The sequence below is a fragment of the Protopterus annectens genome, chromosome 3.part0, assembly GCF_019279795.1.
Source record: "Protopterus annectens isolate FY-2018-M chromosome 3.part0, PAN1.0, whole genome shotgun sequence".
Classification (NCBI taxonomy): Eukaryota; Metazoa; Chordata; order Ceratodontiformes; family Protopteridae; genus Protopterus; species Protopterus annectens.
The window spans coordinates 584,374,520-584,396,158 of NC_056731.1; the positions used below are offsets into that span (position 1 = coordinate 584,374,520).

Consider the following 21,639-nt stretch of genomic DNA (forward strand, 5'->3'; position numbering starts at 1 on the left):
ATACTTTATTTCACATGGATGGGGTATATATTCCAGAGAATGGGAATTCTCTGGGATACACCTTCCTGAGTTGATGGTAGTGTACAGTACCTATCAAAAAAGTAGCAGGTCCTTTAACACAACACAAAAAACTTTATTTCCATATTCACAAAGTAAAAATACAAACGAAACACACCAACCAGTAAATAAAAAGAGCCACGAAACTGGAACCACACCAACGTACATTAATTTAGCGCTTTCTTCTTGATAATGCAAAAGACTTCATCAGAATAAAACATAATTTGAACAGCCACCTTATATACCATTCAAAAACACCTGACTGGACAACTACAAACTTTCATTCCACACTTAAAGATATAGTACAGTAAAACCCTACATGAAATTATCTATACAAGAAGTTAAAATTACATAACATATAAACAAATATAAAAGGGCTTAATAAGGAATGTAATTGGCAAAGTTTTATACATTAATTATTTGACAGCCTAGGGCTGTTTTATTAAATCGTATAATTGATTGATTGAAATGGAGTATGTTTGGAGTATATAATGTGTGTTTTTAGAAGACAAAGTTTTTTACTCTGTAAAGGCATTGGCCGAAGCGCTAGAGAAAGAGATTTTGTATAATAAAATCCATTTTGGTGGAAAGTAGAGCTGTTTTTCATTGGTGTTCCTTTGTGGTAGCAATAAAATTATTTGTTTTTATGTATGGTTTTGTGCAAAATACCATGCTAACAATTAAAAATGTATTCAACAAGAAATTTTTTTTTTAAATGTGCTGTATGTTACCACATAAGAAACTACAGTGATTTAATATTCAGAAGTGGCTTTTAGTTTTCACACACTCTGAATGGAACATTGGTCATTCAGTCAAGGAGGGGGTAACTGCATTTAATTTAAGCTGCCATTGCAGTTCCCTGAACTCCAAAAATTCATTATATGACCCCCCCTCTCTGTCCCAAATCTATGTGGACAGTCACTACGAATTTGAAGGTATGTTATGGAAAAATAATCACATGTTTTGCCAGAGCGTTGCTCCTGGCCATATTTCTAATACTATAAACATGTTGATAAATCCTAGTATGGAACTGTTTGAGAGTTTTTCCCACATAATATGCAGGACATTGTTGGCAAGATGCTAAATATACCACACCCTGCGATTTGCAACTGTATTTCCTTTTAAGTTTTATGGACCCATACTTATGGATATTAACAGAGTTACATTCTAAAATGTGTTGACATTGAGTACAGGACTTACACTTAATCATCTTACCCTCTGAATTAGTTGTCCACCATTTTTTTTATACATACATATGAATAAGGAATCTATGAACCACTTCAGTAGAGCACTAGCGTTAACTTTCAACAGTGCTTGCTACGATATAAGACATATAATTGAGAAAAACTGGGTAATTTTCTTGGTGGACCTCCAACATATTAAAGTGTAGGGGAGAGACCACAAATAGTGTACCAGATGGATGTATGTATAAAAACATGGTGAAAAGGGAAGGGACAACTAATTCAGAGGGTAAGATGATTAAGTGTGGGTCCTGTACTCAATGTCAACACATTTTAGAATCATTTCCAGTTTCAATATCACACTGCAATCTGATGCCCCAGTCCATAAATCTCTATCATCATATACTTTCAATAAATTCAGCACATCATTGCATATATTTAATAAATGCTTTTTTTTAAGTCTCTTTTTTAACCTCAGTCTGGAATTTTTCCTTAGTTTCCCTATAAGCTCCACGGTGAACAGTTTTTCTTTTTTTCATATTCCTCTATAAATTTTTCCATTTTTTTGCCTAGTCTCAAAAATAATGTCACAAAAGTCTCTTTATTAATATTTATAAACACTCTTACCTCATTTGTTTTAATCCCAAGTATCTTAACTTTGTCCCATACCTTCTACCCGTCCATTGAAGCATCTTCTTTCTTTTCAACGTGAACCTTAAATAGGCTTTTTCTTCTAACTTTTGTATCTTCTACTTGCTTACCATGTATTCCTTTTCTCACCATCTCAACATACAATTTCTTCTCTCTCTCTCTCCTTACTCTACTGCCCTTCTTGCTTCTGTATTTTCTTCCATCATTTTTCCCCAAGATAAATGCTTTCCATTTTCTGGTTCACTTTCCTCCTCCATCTCCAACAATATATCATCCCACAGCCCTCTAGACTGGAGGGCTGTAACAATGTAATCCTGTGTTACATCCTTGGATTTGAAAAGTTTCTGCTGGAACAAATCTTCTGAATCTATCTCCACTGCATCTGCTACCCTTCTACCACTTTGAAAAGGTTTGCCTGCCTTTTCCTCCATCTTCAACACACCATACTTCTCCTTCTTGCTATTCTTGGCTTCCAATACCTTTGATGAAATAAACATCTCTGCTGTTTGACTAACAGCACCACAGTTGTCATTCTACTCGTTGACCTCTATTTTTGCTTATGGTAGCTTCCTGCTTCTCTGAGCTGCCTTCATGCCCAGACTGGAAGTAGGAAGCAAACGTGCCCCCCACCACACACACATGCACATCCCCCCATGGAAAAGAGCAGGGGAAGTTCCCTGATATCCCAGCAAAATTTCCTCTTGTAATATGAATACCACCTTCAGTCCTTCATTTCTTTGGAGACTTCTTCAAATAAGTACATCAGGTTCAGAAGGCATGACTTCATTTGTTGAAGCAAGACTGGGATGGATCCAGTGTCTGGAGGTCTCCAATATCTTTGATAATTTCCATGGTGATTCTTTCCATGGCTTTGCAAAGAATAGTCATGCAAATGGGTGTGTAGTTTCCAGGATCTGTTGATGGCTTACCCTTATGAAGGGGATGACCATTGCAGTCCTCCATTCTCAAAGCACATAGGCTATTTAGTGGGTTAAAGAGAGACTCCATTGTCCCTGATAAGTTGTATTTATTCAGGAGTCATCCTGGGATATTATCAGGGCCCATTGATGCTGTGTTCTTGGCCTTAGCTAACACAGTCATGATATGCTATCTATTTATAGTTGGAGAGGTTATGTTTGAGTTTTTTTTCTTGAGGGAAGTGGCTGGTGGTGAGTGGGGGTAAAGTTGCAACTGAATTTGTCAGATAACAGATTTGCTATATTGCTTGGCTCAGTCAATGTGACACCATTAATCACCAGTTTAGTATACTGCTGTGTACTGCCTTTGAAGTTTCTGATGTAGCTGAACAAGTCCTTATGGTTGTCTTTTGCCTGGGAGGCTATCTTAACCTTGAAATTGGATTTAATGTGTTTAACTAGCACTCTTAGTTGCCTGCTTAGTTTGATGAGAGAGTTCTTACCATTATGAGTTACATTTCCTGAGTTTAGCCATGATTTTTTTTGTTGCATATTCTGTATAATTTGGGATGCCACCATGGCAGTTTGTTTCAGGAGTTAGTTTTGGACTTACTTCTGTAGCCAATGACATGATGGTACATGGCTTCTGTGAATAATTCTGCATAGGCTTATGTGTTCTCTGGGTTTAAAGGGGCATTAAATTGTGACAAACTATCACTTAAAAGACATATAGGTTCATGGGAGATTATTAGGCTAACGTCTCAAAAGACCTTACAAGCCTAGCCAGTTTTACCCAAAGTTTGCCCAACTTTCTATCCCTAGGGGAACGATAACAAGGGCCAGCAAGTGGGGTTTTGACAATTTTACAGACTGCCTCTGTCCATAATGGAGATGGGTGCCACCCCTGGATTGAATTTTCAATCTGTCATCAACTGGTCCAGATTGAATTTGAAAATAGGGAAGGGCTCTGCTTCATGTGAAGAAGGGCAATCTCTGGGACACATCTGACTCCCCAGCATGATCTATTCATGTCAGAGATCAGGTTTAGATCCTTGGAGTGTGTAACCCTCGTGCAGTTAGTTTTGTGAATATGTAACATTTGCATCAGGGCTGGGTTAGAGACTGCCTTGAAGGCCAGGCATTAGAGCACCCCCTCAGTAACTGGGAGGAAACTGAATACAATGAAAGGTTTTTAATTTGTCCTTTTATGACATGTTGGATTTATACCCTGTATTTTTTTTGGTGAGAAACCTCTGAGCATGCCCCTCCCATAACAGGTGCCTGACAAGGTACATACCAAACATTGCATAGGACTCAATTATTGATCTGATAAGGGTTGAGTAGAGTGGCATTATGGCATCCTTAGATCTGGATGCCATGCTCTTACTATAACCCGAGCCATATAGATGGACTTCCCCACCACTGTGGACACATGGTGGACAAAGTTCAGATTGCGGAGTACCCAGATCTTTCACCGTAGAGTCCACTTCTAAGGGGGTGCTATCAATGTTGTAATTTCCAGAGGAATTTGATTTCCCAAAGGATATTATTATTCATTTATTTGCATTTAGTTTGAGACAATGGCTTTGACACCAGTCATTAGCCTGCATCAAGCCTTTCTGTAGGATATCAACATAATTTGGAGAGTCAGTGACTGACCCAGCTTGCAGTCATCAGCAAATGTGGTCAGCCAAATATCATCTACATTTGCCTTGTCATCTGAGAAGAATATTCCAAACAGGAGGGGGGCCAACACTGAACCCTGTGGTACTCCACTGGTGACTGACCTCTTTTTGGGTGTGGATTCACGCACTCTAATAACATTGTCCTAACCATTAGCCATTTAGCTATCCATCTGGTGATGTGAGGTTTATGCCCAATTTTGTGAGTTTATCTATAATACCCGAATGGGATATTGTGACAAATACCTTGGTCTGGTCAAGGTAGGTGGTATGCACTGTCTTACTCTCATCCTTGGCCTTGATGACCATCTCAAAGAAGTCCACCAGACTGAGCAGGCAGGACCTGACCTTGATGAAGCTGAACTGGGTTGGGTCTAGAGTCTGGAGATTTCTTATGTCATTGTTAATCAGGTCCAAGATTATCCTTTCCATAGCCTTGCATATGAGGCGTGTCAGACTTCCTGGGTCTGTTGATGGTTCACCCTTGAGCAAAGGGATGACTGTTGCTATCCTCTACTCTACTGAGAAAAAGGCTGTTTGGAGACTTTGGTTAAATAGAGATTTGAGTAGGTCTACTAGATCATGTTTCAAGCTATTTAATAGGCACCCTGATATTCTGTCAGTGCCCATTGATGATGTGTTTCTAATTTTAGAGCGTGCAATGATGATCTGTTCTTTTGTGATAATATGCAAAGTAATGGTAGGGGGTATTTCATGTGGAGTGACTTGAGGTTATGAGGGGGTGAAATCTGAGCTGAATTTATTGGCCAGCAAGTCTGCGATTTCTTCTAACTGAGGATATGTAGTGCCATCTACAGCCAACTCAGCACATTGTTGAGTATTTCTCTTAAGATTTTGGACACAACTAAAAAATGCTTTGTGGTTATCTTTTGCTTGGGAAGCTATTTTAGTCTTGTACTTAGCTTTTAAGCACTAGACTAGTTCTTCATTTGCCTGTTGTGACTAATGAGGGATTTTTTCCTCTGTTGTGCTCCCTCCCACTTGCTTGGAATTTCTTCCTTCTGTTGTGCAATCTATTTATGCCAGGGGTCCAGCAGGGTGCCTTGTTTTTCCAGCTAGACCTAGGTTTAATTCGGTCAGGTACTGCTGTTTCTATACAGTAGTTTAAGTGGTTGTACAGGGCTTCATGCACACCTCTGTATAGGTTTTCATATTTTGAGAGTTAGGGGGAGATTTAAAATTATATATGCTATCACTTAATACAATGTAATTTGCCTTGGAAAAATTCTTTAGGGTTTTAGGGTTTGATGGGAGTTCTACCATTACATTTATTTCAAAGGAGACTGATTTATTTGATCTTACCAATAAGGACATTATGCTGGGGGGGGGGGGTTCAAACAACACTTATCATGTTTGGGAGTATTATGTCAAAGATATTTGAGCTCCTAATGGAAGTGCAGACCAGCATATACATTGACAAAGTCCAGGAATCAGACAGCTTGCATGTTAGTGGCCATGCATGTTTCCCAGTTTATAGAAGGGTAGTTAAAATAACCTATGAGTACTGCGCTGGGCTGAATGGTAAGTAATTCTAGTAATTTCAGGTAGGCGGATTGGTTTTCAGACTTCATAGTTTGGAACCTGTAGCTACCAATGATATGGTGGGATATTTTGGCTTTGTTCAGCCGGACATGGAGTGGTTCAAGTGAGTCATCCTGCTTGACCTGTCTTTGCAGTGTGATTGTTTTTATGTAAATGGAAACACCTCCACCTTCTTTATTTTTTTTTCTTTTCAGAGCGTGGTCTGCACCACCAGGGTACTTTCCACAGCCTTGAACCATATCTCTGGAAACTGCACAGATGTCAGCATTTTTCAGGGTGAAGAGACCTTCTAGGCAGTGCAGTTTCTTGTCAAGACTCCTAGCACTGAGCAGTAGTACCTTCAGCTTGGCATTAGAAGAATTTGTTACATTGGTATGTCTGTTGGATTGGCACGGTCTAAAAATGGCACTATGGGGGTGGCTGACTCCTTGGCTAGTATTAAAAATCCTAGCAGCGACAGGTGCAGACCATGTCTGGCAAAGCAGTGTGGTCTGTGGATCATGTCATCCTAGCCTGACAAATACTGGATCCCCTTGGAATGACACCAGTAGCTACCCAATAATTTTCTGTTTGTGTTGTGGTATCATTCTTGTTGAGGGTAGAATGCTGCTCAATGCGAGGCTCATACCCACTTATGACACATATTCAGAAAGGACAACATCAATAACAGTGAAGCTTTAAATGAGTATCAGAGTCCCACTGAAGCATGGACTACAAAATTGGTTTCAAGATTAATGTTAATAAAAGTAAGGCAGTATTGTTGGGAGTAATAAATGATTTTAACATCCAAAATGGGTAAACATGATCTGCAAGTGGCATCATGCATCAAAGATCTGGGTCTTACTATTGGCTTAGAGTTAATAATGAGACAAGCTATTGTAGAGCTAAGTAATAGAGGTGGGGGAAAATTTGATATTTTCTACTACAGAAGCTCAGGCTTCAACAAATAGATTTGAAATTGCATTCAACAGGAATTTAGAGACAATTTGTTAGATGTTATAATAAAGTTGCATAATGATAATAAAGCTAGTTATAGTAACCTACAAATATGAGTAAGCATACTGGTTATCTATAACTGAAAGCCATAAGCAGGAATGCATCCTCACACCATGTTGTCTTTATAATACTGTACTAATTAGATCATATAAAATTAATACAAAAAGAAAGATATACCCATGTTAAGTAAAATAAGCACAAAGCTGAAGAAAGGCTAGTGATTTAAATTGCAAAAGCAATAAAACAAACTACAAGTCATGAACTTGTGAATGGAAAGGGGGAAAAAAAAGCTATTAATCATTTATTCATCCATTAAATGTTTTTGTCCATAACAGACTTCATCAAAATTGAGCATAGATATAGCTAAGACCTCTTAAATACTAATCTCATGTGACATGATCAGGCTAATTAACACATTATTAAAGCACTAAAACTATACCAATGCTACACACACTTATTTATAAAATAGCAATGAAAGATTTAAAAAATATTGAAATTTGACACACGTATTAGTTTTGTTTTGCACGTTTTGGCTTTAAAGCGCTTTTATCAGACTGGGTAGCTTCCCAGCATCCAAGTTAATTTGCCACTTAAGCTCATTAACCTCAAGATACTTACTCAGCATACAAATAGAATAAAATTCTCATCACCTTTGAAGACAGGTTACAATTACTAAAAATGACACTTTTACCAAAAATACTCTACATAGCTCTAGTTCTTAACTTTTCTTATAAATATCAATACATTAAAGATATAAACAGATTACTAACGAAATCCTCAGGTTTCCCAAAAGAAACAGAATAGCTTTTTTACATCACATTAGATCTTGGGAGCAAGGAGGAATCAAATTTCCGGATATTGAAACATATATTAATGCATCCATATTTAAGATTATTTTAAACTAGATTAATCCAAGTTATCACTCTAGCTGGAAACTATTACATCTAACCTTACTAATTAATGAAAATGCCCTGTTAGCCAAACTTCCATTGAATAATTCTTCTAATAAGTTCTGATACTATTTATGTCATATTACCCAACACAATACTGCCAAACCCACAAAATTAAATTCATTAAATCACTATTTAAATTTCTTCAGAAAATGTGTTAACTCTAATGCTGATATTAAGACCTGGTTTGAACTGTTAGCACCCTTTAAAATTACAAGGAATTTTCCTGATAAAATACATCTCAGTGTTTCAGATAGTTGGGAATCCAAGAACTTTATATGTTTTTATCAATGCATAAAGTTTTATACTTTGTTTCTTATAAAAGAGCATGATTTACTTCCTCAAAACTGCTTAATTCTACAAAGTATCTTAACTTATTCTCCAGATTTATGCATAACACTTAAAACTCATGATCAAGAAACACCAAAGATGATAACGCTCATGTGTGAAATTTTACACAATAGCTTTAATACAAATAACATTATTTCAAAATTATATAACATGTTAATTGTTTATAAGACTAATCTAAATCAAAGTTAGTGGAACTTTATATTCAAAGGCTGTTCTTTTAATTTCTCACATGATGAAAAACAAAAAAAATTCTGTTATCCATTAAGCATACTTCATGGTCTCATTACTGGAGTATTTTTGCTTGGCAATATCTCCATAGGGCATTTTTGACACCAGATAAGATAGTTAAAATCAATAATAGCTCCAGCACATCCTGCTGGAGATGTACAGAACATACCAAAGCTGATTGGGTGCACATTTGTTATGATTGTCTTAAATTAAAGGGCTATTGGAGCAGCATAGAAGATTTTCTCAAAGCTTTATTCACCGATTCCTTCTTATTGTCTAAATCATTAGTTCTTTTCAATGTGAATGAAGGTTACTTTTTGAATAAGAATAATTCATATTTACTATGGTCAACACTTGCTATCACCAGAAAATGCATCACTAGAAGATGGAAATCTAGCTGCCTACCCACTTTTGAGGATTTCTTGTCTTCAGTGAAAGACCTGGTAATCAAAGAAACTAAGCCCAAAGAACTTAGAATCTATCCAAAGACATTTGTTAATAATCCTTGGATAAATGTTTTAGCACTTAGAGACTTTACAAATGGACCACAAATCTTTCTGAACTGATACTTATACTAAAGAACTTGTGTATTTTAACTGTGATGTGCAGTTTTGCTTCAGGCCTATGTATGTATTGTAAATAGTTTTTACCTTGTTTGTTAATAATTTGTCTTAGAATGAGAATACTGTCATTTGTTGTCTTTTACTTTTCATGGAAAACTTCATAAAATATTTTGAAAAAAAAAAAGATACTTACTCAGATCACCACCCTGCCAAAATCAGTAACATACAAGTAGTAGAATGATTATCCAGAATGGAAGTACAATCTTTGTTCTTAATAGCTTTAATATGTTCATAATCCTTTCATTAAATATTCTCACTGTCTCCAATGTAACAAATATTACAAGTCTCCCAAATGGCACAATACATCACTGCTTCAGTTTTACAGGTTTGTTTCTCTGTGCAGGTCAGTACTTAATTTCGGACAATTGCATGAAGTCCCTCATATATAAAGCCACATCATTTACAGGTGTCCCACTTATAAGTACCCTTTTGCTGACTACCATTGTCATATCCTTTTAGTTTATTACTTCATTTTGTTTCCAACATATTTTTCATGTTGTGACCCCTTATACAAATGAAAGATGAATGTTCACATACCTTATTTAATATGTATGCATGCCCATAAAAAAAACTTTCAGTTGTTAACAATCAGTTGGGTACGACAACCCTGTGTTTCCAAAAGTCAGTCATTCCTCTTATGCTGTGCTGATGATGACATAAGAAGGCAGAGACATGCATGTTTACAGCTAGAGGGTTTGACTTTATTGGCCTGAAATTGTCCATAATTAGGCTTAAAAGTAAAAGAAAAAGTCATGGACATTCAGAATTATTATTTAGCTGAAACACCTGATATCCTTAAAGGGTAATTTGCATATATCCCATGTCGCCTCTAATACAAGAGTTTTATGGTATCACACAGTGGAAAGTCTAGCTTTGCTAGATTTTTCTTTTTGTGTTTTTTAACCAATTGGTTTTCCTGTGTGACCTTTTTCCTCATTGTTTTAGGCACTAAAAGGTAAAAAATGTTCCAATTAATGAGCAGCAAATACAGTAAAATTCAACCGATGTTTATTCAGTTGAGAAAAATGAACAGTTGACTGTTTTCATCCCTACAACTCAGGACATCATCAGAACAACTGAAGGACCAGAAACTACTATAGATATATATATATATATATATATATATATATATATATATATATATATATATATATATATATATATATACACACACACACACATGTATGTATGTATGTATGTGTGTATATATATATATAGAGCTGATAAGGTAATCAGACTATCAAACAAAAATCCAATAAATTAAGCAGTTAAACCTGTCAGGACAAAATATAAAATCATGTATTTAAAAAATATATACCTGAACATCACCCAAAAAATATTAAACATATAATTATTAAATACATAAAATCTAACGTATAAAAATAAATGAAGAACACAATAAAACATCATAATTTTGCAATCCTCATCTTTAACATTGGATGAATTGAAGTCTTTTTAGTCAAGCCAGGGAATGTAAGGAATCAAGCAGAATTTGTTAAACTAATTCTCGATATTCAATTCTATTCTCCCACTGCCCACCCCTAATACTTAGGTATATTATTTCAAGAATACCAAATTCAAACTCAGCAAAACCTTGATAAACCAGGGAATGTTTGTATAAAGCATTATTAATATTTTCTTTTTTAATATCATACACATGTTTGCATATCCTCTTTGCTAATTTCCTTTCAGTTTTACTCACATAAAAGGAATGACACTGTTTACAAATCGCCATATAGACTAGTCCCTTTGTTTCACAATTTCATTACTCTTTTAACTTTGGTACAGCAGTTGAAAATAATGAAAAAATCATACGTATAAACTGAATTTTATTGTTGTGTAAAAGTACCAAATCCACATACTGGTAAGCTAAATCAAGTTCTTTCCTCATAACTCGCATATAAATATGATTGCCCTAATATATCAGTCACTTTACCAAAATATGCATTGATGTACACATAATGGTCATGTCATGCCTTTTATCATATTTCATGAGCCTCACAACCTTCATATGACTGAAATTAAATAAAATATCACTACAATTTTTTTCTTAAACATAAAATATATGTGTAAGTAGCTTATTCAATATTTGTCTAAACATTTCCTTACAAAGTGTCTGAAAACTCTTAATTACTTGTAATTAAGGTGGGCTGAAAACACGAATTCTTATTAAGATCTCTATCTGTAGCTGGTTTAAAACCCGCGGTGGTGGTGCTGCGGTAGCGTTGTCGCCTCACAGTAAGACGCTGTCCGGTTCGATTCTCAGCTAGAGCGTCTTCTGCGTGGAGACATGCGTGAAAGGGCGTACCTTCGTTGAAGGTTGCGTGTCAGGGCTGGTAACTTGGCAAGTAAAAATCAACTACCAATCATTAGTGGACCGGAGTTCAGCTGTGGCGACCCCTAACCGGGAAAAGCCGAAAGACACAACAACAACAATCTGTAGCTGGTTTAAAGTACTTTTCAGCTAATAAATATTTCAGATTAAGTTTTCATACATAAAATGTAAGGTCTGTCATAATATCAATGAATTTAGCTTGTCCATATGACAAAAAAAAAAGAAAAAAAAATCCAAATACTCAAGTTGATTACCTTATACTCATAACAAGTCTTTGAAAAGGTTATTAATTCTTCAAGTATTGTTTGCTCCTGCTGTTGTAAAACGTTCATCTTCTGTTTGTAATTTTTCACATGTCCACTCCCTCATGGTGTAAATGTTCATTTGGTGTTCCCTTCTCTCTGAATAAGATCCACTGTGCAGGATACTCTCCCTGACGTAAGTGCATATAATCCAAACATTGGTAAACTACAACTCTCAGACTTGTTTGAGGGCAATCAATCAAACAGTCTGGAGACAGATAAACAAATTCCCTACAGCTTTGTCATGTGCCTTCTAGGGGAATGAAACTTAATTCACAAAACATATACCTTAAATACTTATATCAGTTAATCACTAACAAACAACTAAAATTATAAATCCATGAAACAGTTGAATTACAGTTAAGGGAGCCACATACACACACATCTATTACAATAAAACATGTATATCAAATACTACCAAGACATTGCCTTGTTTAAACCTTTCAGTAACAGATTCTCAAATCTCAAAATAATTTTTGCCTCATATTTATTTTTATGTGCCTTGCATCAAGGAAAAAACAACAGGAAATTGGGTTCTTCCATGAAATGGAGAAATCAGCTGTGGTGTTGAGTTTTCAGAGTGCTGGTTAGAGAAACTAAATCTGTATGGAGAAAGAAACCCTCAGTTGTTATTGCTGTGTGTCTACTTATCTGCATTGCCAAGTTTGTGCTGACTTGTAACTTCTGATTAGATGACAAGTACATCAAAAGTAGGAAGCATAAAAAATGCTGGCCTCTTTTAGACCATACACAAGCACTGGTCTTGGGACTCTTGCATAAAGAGTAATCTACTTATCATGCCCCCCCCCTCCAGAAACATACACACTCATGCACCACAGCAATAGAAGAAAGGTGTTGAAAAATGTGAAAAGAATTGAAAGTAAGTTTAGTATGGCTTTAAAGGTTAACTTGATGAAAGTCTAACAACACAGAAGGGTTCATACAAAAGCATCCAAATGAAAATTGTAGGAAAAAGAGGAAATCTGGAAAAAACATGTAAGAGTCATTCTGAAGTGCAATTGGATGATTTTTTTAATATATATTAATGTTTTCTGCTTACACAGGCTTCTCCAATTTACTTCTTGTTTATAAATATTGCGTAAGTTACTGTTGCCAATTTTTTATTACATACCTAAACAGACTGTTATACAATATAACTGAAGAAAACAATTTGCATTTGTTTTTTTGTTTTCTATGACCTACTTGCTTCCTCTATTTGCATCAGTCAGTCAAAGTAGTTTCTGTTCTTACACCTAATATTTGGGGTCTAATTTTTTTCCTAAAAAGGAGCCCGTATCATTATGGCATGCAGAGACCTTGAAAAGGCAGAGATAACAGCCAAGGAGATTACTGCAGAGTCTGGGAATGAAAATATTATTGTGAAGAAGCTTGATCTAGCAGATACCAAATCTGTCCATGCATTTGCAGAACAGATCAACAATGGTAAGCAACATGTTTTACTTCTCATCAGTTTTAAGTTTTAAGTTCTGAGACATCATCTATTTGACATTTGCTCATAACTGAAATGCATTTTGCCAATTGATATTATTCTGTTTTCTGAAGCTACTTGTGCACACATTTTGATTTTTGAAGCCATTGCATTCCTTGCCAATGTTTATATATCAGAACTTTAATCACAGCGATACCCTAGGAAAAACTGCTTCACTAAGGTTAGTTTGGAAGGGCATGAGATTCTTTAGTACAAAACATGTCATTTTATAGCAGCAGTCACTATAAGCATACACCTAGCTGATATTCATTCAAGGTTAACACTGCAAAGTCAGTTCTTTTTTTGACAGCCAATGCATGAAGCACAACAGGTAAAGAAGACTTCTTGGGAAACTAGCAGAGGTGCTTTTGTTTTTCCTCCTTATCAGTCTTAAGGCTTATTAGAGTTTACTAATCTGATTATTTCATTACACAGTCTTTGGTCTAGTGTATAAACTGATATGTACAGTAGCTATTTTTTTGTTTACCCTTTGATGACTAGGTTAATCCCACTAGACTAGTGGCCTCTTTTCTGGGGAACCTGAGGTGGTATTTCTACTATTGGGGGAAATATGGCCAGGACATCAGGGAACTTCCCAAACTATTTGGAGCTGGTACATGGCATTGGAGGACTCCTACAGCAGCAAGGAAGAGGCCTAAGGGAAGCAGCAGCATACAGGAGGGAAGAAAAGCTATGGAGAGTTTGGATGTGGAAAGTGGGAGTTTGGAGAAACATTTGTTTGATATGGAGATTCAGAATGTAAATGAATATTCCCATGTAGATGATGTTACAAAACAGCAGCCTTTAGCTGCCATGGAGAAGGAAATAAGCAAAGCTGTTGAAGTGTGTCAGATAACAGAACTGGCTTCAGAAGGGCTTGCAGATGATGCTGTGTTAAAAATAATCAAGCAAGATGATCCAAGTGACAGGTCTGCTGCTGTATGGGGGAGATGGTGGATAACATTTTTGGAATGCTCTGGATTGTAATGTGGATAGCAACCAGGTGATGTAGCAGCAGAAGCTGCAGCAGTGACAAAAAGTAAGAGGAAAGCAGCAAAAAACTGAGAAGGTGTTTGGTTTTGTGGCAGCAAATAATGCAATAACTAAAACACATGCAGCAGTAACAGCAGGTGGAAAAGGAAAGCAGCAACACACTAAGTAGAATTGTTTTTTTTTTTTTAAGAAAACAACTGTGAGAATAAGAACAAAACAAGTCATAGCAAAAGACAAATATGTATGGGACAATTTGGTAACTATTCTGGGTTTTAAAGCTCAACAAATTTGGTCTGTTATACATATTGCGACAAAGACTTTTTAATGACTTAACATTTGAAACTGTTGGAGTGATAATCATATTTCTGAAACTGTGTAAAAAAAAAAAAGAACATTTATCAGTGGAACAATTATTTATTTTCTGGTAGTAACTTTAATTAAAAAAAATACAGAGCTGATGAACTGGAAGAAGGCAATGTTAAAAAATACATGCAGGGTCTGAGTAAAACTGTTGATAGCATTGTGAAAGGTACCGGTGATAGAAACTTACGGAGTAGAGGGTGGAGGTTGGAAGCTATTCTGAAATGTTAAAAAAGCATGGTAAAACACTTGTCAAGTGTTATTTTTGTAGCTGGACATAGAGGCACAGTAGGATATGCTAGCCAGACGAAATCATGTTTCTTTTGTGGGCAGAACAGGCATACAGGAAGAAGGATTGTGTCTGAATGTAGGTTGTATAAAAAGGGGGGGCGCTTTTGGATGGAATGCCAGGAGCAAACCATAAATAATGTAAAAGAAGGGGAAAATAAAGAAAAAGTTACATGAGGCTGGTTTAGAGGGCAAACTATGTTAAGAAGAAATTGTAGAAGACAAAAAAAATATGGAGAGCTAAAACGAGGAGAGAGAGAGAGAGTGCCTGCAGGAAGAGTGGTCAGGAGAAGGGATTGACAAATAATTGTTTTGAAGTTCTAGCCAGAAAAAAAGCTGATTCTAAGGATCAAATATTCAACTGGGTAAAGAGTAAAAATAAAAAAATGAAAATTTTAAAATATTTCTCATATTTCTCCCAAGTAGAAGCAGGAAAAGCAACATTTTACAGTACTTTTAGTAAACGTGAACTGTATTATTGATGTTTTAAAAATGATATGGATATTGGAGTGGTGTGATAAATGTTATGTGAATGATACCTGTTAGAAGAAGTAAGATTCCTGATAAGTGAAAAAAAGACAGCAAACAGAAGGACTGTGGGGGTGGAAATATAATATGGAACTTAGGAAGTGAACTGTGTTCGGAAGTGGCTGTGTTGTGTAAAAAGCAGTGAAAATACTAGATGTAACTTTGATAAGGATGGGAAGGATAACTGTTATGGAATTGAGATGGACAGAACATGTTTATAGAATTTTAGCATTATATGCACTTATAACTAGCAAAGAATGACAGAAACTGTTTCATGAAATATTACACTATGTTTGTTAACATGAAAATTATAATTGCAGGGGACTTTTATTGTGATTTAAGGGGAAATGTAAAACAAAAATGAAAGATGTTAAAAAAAAATACAGGAAGTGATAAATGTACTACATTAGTTCTGTGGAGCAAAAGTCAATGGACTTACAGAAGGGAGGCATTTGGATCCAAAATTGATTGTTTTGTATTATAGGAGGGTTAGGGATAGCAGATGATTTATAGAGATGTGATGGGTTTTTCAGACCATTTAGCAATATGGTTGGAGGTGATGGATGAATTTTTTAATGGAAGGATGAGGTAAGAAAAGAAGAGAAAGTGAGGGATGGGAAAATGTATAGTAAAATATTAGAGAAGTTAGAGAATAATACAAGAGGACATTATGATGTGGGAAAAAATATATAAAGGAAATCAAGAAACAAATTAAAGCATTTCTGTTTAGGAAGAGATATTATTTACAAGGAAGAAGAGAGGAGGTATCTGTATATTTGGGTAAAATAGAAAAGAAAAAATTAGTATAATGAGGGAAATGAAAAATGTAATAGAAAAGGTAAAAAGAAAAGAAGAGCAAATTATGAGTATTGTAGTATAACATGTGAAAAATATGCATGAGAGTAAAAACAAGGAAAGTAAGAAAGAGAATGGAAAGTAAGACAAAATTCCAGAACAAAGAAAGAAAGAATTTGAAAAATAAATTACTGTTACTGAACTGGATGAAGTACTTAGGAAAGTAAATGATGTTTCAGTATCAGAGCTGCATGGTATACGGTATGGTATTGCACAAGAAATTAATGGACTGGCAAATAAATATTTCTTAAAAATAATGAATGAGTGGTTGAAGGAAAAGTTTGTTTATGGGCAGCTATTTAGTAGGATTTTGTATTTTTATATTGAAGAAAGATGAGAAGAATGAAATAAAAAAATGGGAGAGCCATAACACTAAATAGCACAGATCATATATTTTAGGAGAATATTGCATAACAGAATAGAAGAACTGATGAGGGACATTATGAAAGAAAGTTTACATGGTATAAAAGGGAAGGGACATCAAGACTTCTTATTGATTGTGAGAGAAATTGTGGATGATATTATAGATAAAATGGAGGATTTGAAACATATGATAGGTGATATTATCAAGGCATTTGATACAGTAGGACATGATGCTTTGTGTAATGCTATTGAGAAGTATGGAAAAGATAATAGAATTAGTAGAGTGTGTATCTCAGTATATCAAAATAATAGACAGAGTGTTAGTGAATGGGTGGTTGAGTAAAGAAATATGCATGAAGTGTGGTATAAGACTAGGATGTCCCATGAGTGGAATGTTATTTGCATTGGTATGGTATGAATGCGACAGTGAGTGAAGTAGCTTATAAAATGAAAGATGCTAGATAAGTGATGAAAAAGGAGGAGGTAATTGAAGTCCTTTTGACATATGAAGATGATATAATTGCATTTGCTAAGAACAAAATATGAATGAGTGAAAATTTGGTTTGTATGAATGGATTTTTAAAGGAAATGGGAATGACCTTGAATAAAGACAAAATTAAGGGTTTGGGTGATGTGGTGAAAATTGGGGCGGTGTATTTTGCAATGATGGATATGTTGAAAATTTGAGAAAAATGATGATGTTATGATTCAACGGAAGGATTTGATAAAAGAAATTAAAGAAATATGTCTTCTGTGGAAGACATACAGATTAGCATTCTGTCTGTTGAATTCTTTATTAATGGGGAAAATAGCTTATATATCCCAAATGTTTATATGATCCCCAAAAATATGAAAAGGAAATTGTTCATTTGGTGTTTTCATTCATATGGGGTTCAAGATTAAACTCAGTGAAAAGAGGTTTGTTGTATGTGAGTGAAGATAAAGTGGTATTGGGGTTACTAAATCCAATTGTTTACTCTGTTTCTTCAAAGTTGTATAAAGTAAAGGAAGAGAATGAGAAATTAATATTGAGAATGTTTAAACATAATTACATATACACGAAGAAATTAAAAACTATCAAGAAGAAATACTAACATGGAAAATAAAAATTGATGATACAGAGAAAGTTAGAAGGATGTATTATAATAATGTGATAAGACAATATTATTATTATTATTATGTAAATTAATGGGAACATTTACCAGAAGAAATGATCAAAGCCATTAAAATAAGGAAAACATAGTGTACCAATATAGTAGAGTGTCAGGATATCCATGTAAACTGGTAATAAATACGTTACCAGGAAAGGGGAATATGCCATATAAAAAGAAATTTGAAAGTGTGTGTTTATTTTGTGGGTAGGAAGAGACAACAGAGCATGTTTTTCTGAAGTGCAAAAGAGTGGTGAAACCCTGGAAAAAATCTGAAGAAATTTCATTATAGATATGAATATGATTATATATAGATATCATAAAAACAAGAGGAAATGATATGTGGATTACAATTTATTTTATGCAATATGGGTTATTTCAAATGAATGATTGAATGAAATTTTGTTTAAAATGGAAATGGATTTTGTTAGATATATTGACAAAATTAGATTATGGTTGTGGAAGGAGTGTGGGTTAATTACAGAAGAATAACAATATGTAGATTATAGGAAAAGTATAAATAGTAAAACAAAAAAAAAAAAGAAATGTTATATATATATGTATATATATATATATATATATATATATATATATATATATATATATATATATATATATATATGTATATATAGCTGTAAATATGTACTTTTGTAAATATGTAAATAAAGATTTTATGTTGTGCTAAATAAAGAACCTCAACTCTTTTTGATAGATGTTGTGGCATCTTCCTGAGCTACCACCAACTCAAGCAGACCTGGTTTAATGTCTCATCCAAAGGATGACACACTCAGGATTCATGGGACCTTGGTTTGATGTATTGTCTGAAGGACAACACACTCAGGGTTGCAGCCCCCCTCCCCATGCTGAACTAGTGTTAGGAATCTAGTCCCCTTGAATGAGAATGGAACCACACATTTTTGATCTTCCAGCACCAAAGGAAAGTGTACTAGCTGTAGCATCACTGACAATGTTAATTCCTCAGCTGTATTTCCCTGAATACAGATTTGTTTATAAAACATACTTTATTAATTGTTACTGTAGATTAAATATGTTTAATTGCTATTTAGCACTGCTCATGGGTCAGTGTTAAATAATTTAAATATCAAGCAAGCAATAAGACTGAGTCAGAGAGTCTTAATGAAACATTTGCCACAGCTGACTTAAACATTTACCACAACTAGTGTAACATAACAAAAAGAAAGACTAAACAAGCAATGGTGTCAAAAAAAATTATACTCTAAGTCCTTATTGTGTTAAAGATCCAGCATATTTAAATTTAAATTACCAAAGATGATGGTATTAAGAACATGATGATATCTATGATCTTTAATATTCAAGTAAGCTTCATTTCAGCTATTGCTTTACACTGTTTGCAAACGTGACATGCAAAGCAGCAGTCGGCTGGAGATGATATATAGCTTTATTTTCTCATGTTCCACATATGCATTTGTTATGGCTACTGTTTTAGAAAAGTAAAAACGCCATTTATCTACAGAGCACAGTGAGTGAACTAACAATGTAGAGGGTCTAAAAGCAGTTAGCAGCAAAGGATTCTATCCAAGATGGTAAACAACTTCTCTGAGATGCTTAACAAGATTTCTGTATTTTCACATGAAAGAATTAACTACTGGCTTGGAGTTTTTCAATTGTTTAAAACAAGAAGTAGGAGGAACATCACCTTTTTTGATATAGCAGGAAAAACAAAAGGTGATGATTAACTTTTTTCAACTTGATTACATAAGACTATCAACATGCAGGAAGGGCTGTTATTGGGCATTATAAGAGCTCATAGAGCTCTCTGGAAATTTTCTTCAATACCTATTGGTCCACTCAAACTCAATTATTGTTGAATCAATTTCATATATGGCAAATAATTGATTCTAATTCTACTACCTACCTCCTGATCCCCATAAGCAATTATCTCACTAAACGTCTAACAAAGTTAGCTTTAAAATCATCGTAAGATTTTCCAAGACAATCCCCTTTACCTCCTGCCCCCATAATCATACTAGATTCATTCTCTATCCCCATTATCCCTGATTACCTTCCAGTAATTCCTATGTCTGTCCTATTAAGCACACCTACTAACCATTAATGTCCTACTGTGAAACCAAATGTCATTGTAAACATTGCTGTCACAGACCACATTTTTTGCATTATGCTGGTATAAACTAATATGCTAATGTTGATTATCTCTTACTTGGCATTTATCTTTGTTTTTGTCACCTCAATGAAACTGTAAAAATAAGAACTAATACAATACATCTAAACAATAACTACGTAGAAACTACACACATGCTAGTTAATTAGTAATCTTCTCCAAAAAAAAAAAAAAAAAGAAAAAGAATGTTCATTTAACTAGAAGAAGCTCTGCCTTTTGTACAAATTACTAGTATATTTCCTGATACCAGAATCTATGGACTTGCACTTTTTATCTCTTAACAGACAATCAGGCACAGGTAGCTGGAGGACTTCTACAAAAAAGTAAAAATCTAGTCTAATTCCAGCAAACAGAAAATATTATGTAGTTGGACGGCCACGGTGGTGCAGTGGTTAGCATTGCTGCCTCACAGAAAGAGGTTCTCTGGTTCGATTCTCGGCTGGGGTGCCTTCTGTGCGGAGTATGCATGTCCTCCCTGTGGTCGCGTGGGTTTCCTCTGGGTGCTCCGGTTTCCTCCCACATCCCAAAGACATGCTGTAGGTGGATTGGACACTCCAAATTGGCCCTAGGTGTGTGTGTGTGCACATGTGCCTTCTGTGGAAGGTTGGGCACCGGGCTGGCACCTTGACACTGTAAAACTCCACTGCCAATCATGAGCGGATGGGTGATCCGCTGTGGCGACCCCTAACCGGGAAAAGCTGACAGAAGAAGAAGATATTATGTAGTTAATATATGTATTTTTGAGCTTATGGAGGTGCGACATTCTATTTTAAGACCAGGTTAGTTCCACTAGAGTAGTAGCCTCTTTTCAGAGGAGACTGAGGTGGTATTTATACTACTATGGGAATTTTGGCCAGGACATTTGGGAGCTTCCTATTGTCTTTTCATTAGGTGATTTGGGATCTTCTGTATTCATCTCAGCTACCACCTACTCAGGCAGATAGGGCTTCGGTTTAACATCTCTTCCCAAAGATGACACACCAAGGAGTGTAGCACCTCATTATGCTGTGCTACAGTGCCAACAATCCATCTACATGGTGTGGGAATAGAACACACAGCCTTGTGAAACAAAGGCAAGTGATCTGTTATGCCTGTAACTGTGCAATGTAGTTAATTCTGATCCAAATATGTATGTTGTTTTATTTTTATGTAATTGTTTTTTATTTTCTAGGTGCTTTTTCTACCCTATCTGCTAATCATCAAATCCCTCCCTATCAGACTGAAGTCCATTTGCTCCCAAGCAGTAGATAATCCCCATATCATCTAAGAAGAGAACTGTCTGAACATCCTGTCAATGAGAGCATTTCTCTGCAACCCTCTAACTCTGCTCCCAGTTAGGAGGATGGACTACCTGCATCCCTGTGAGGACTCACAATGCCATCTCCCTCCGAGTGCATGCTGCCTTCAAAGATGTCTAGCAACAGCAAGTGTCTTGGTGAGTGGCAAACATCTTTTCTGCACTTCATCTACAATGTCTTGCCTTCTCCAAGGAAATGTGGCTGTAGACATCCTGCTCCACCCTTCCCTCTCCTAAAATGAGCATGCATTCTACCCAGGAGCATCAACATTTCCTGAGTTGCTATTCAAACTCAGGTTAGTTGGTCCAAAGTTTAGG

General features: G+C 35.4%; 1 protein-coding gene across 2 annotated transcripts in view; it reads left to right on the forward strand.

Moving 5' to 3' along the window:
• The window catches only part of LOC122796479 (retinol dehydrogenase 12-like), a 496,486-nt gene that overhangs the window by 100,116 nt on the left and 374,731 nt on the right, over positions 1-21,639 (forward strand). For both annotated transcript variants that reach the window (XM_044064989.1, XM_044064988.1), the window contains exon 3: positions 13,124-13,279. In XM_044064989.1, coding sequence (XP_043920924.1) covers positions 13,124-13,279 — 156 coding nt within the window. The remainder of the gene's footprint in view (positions 1-13,123; positions 13,280-21,639) is intronic.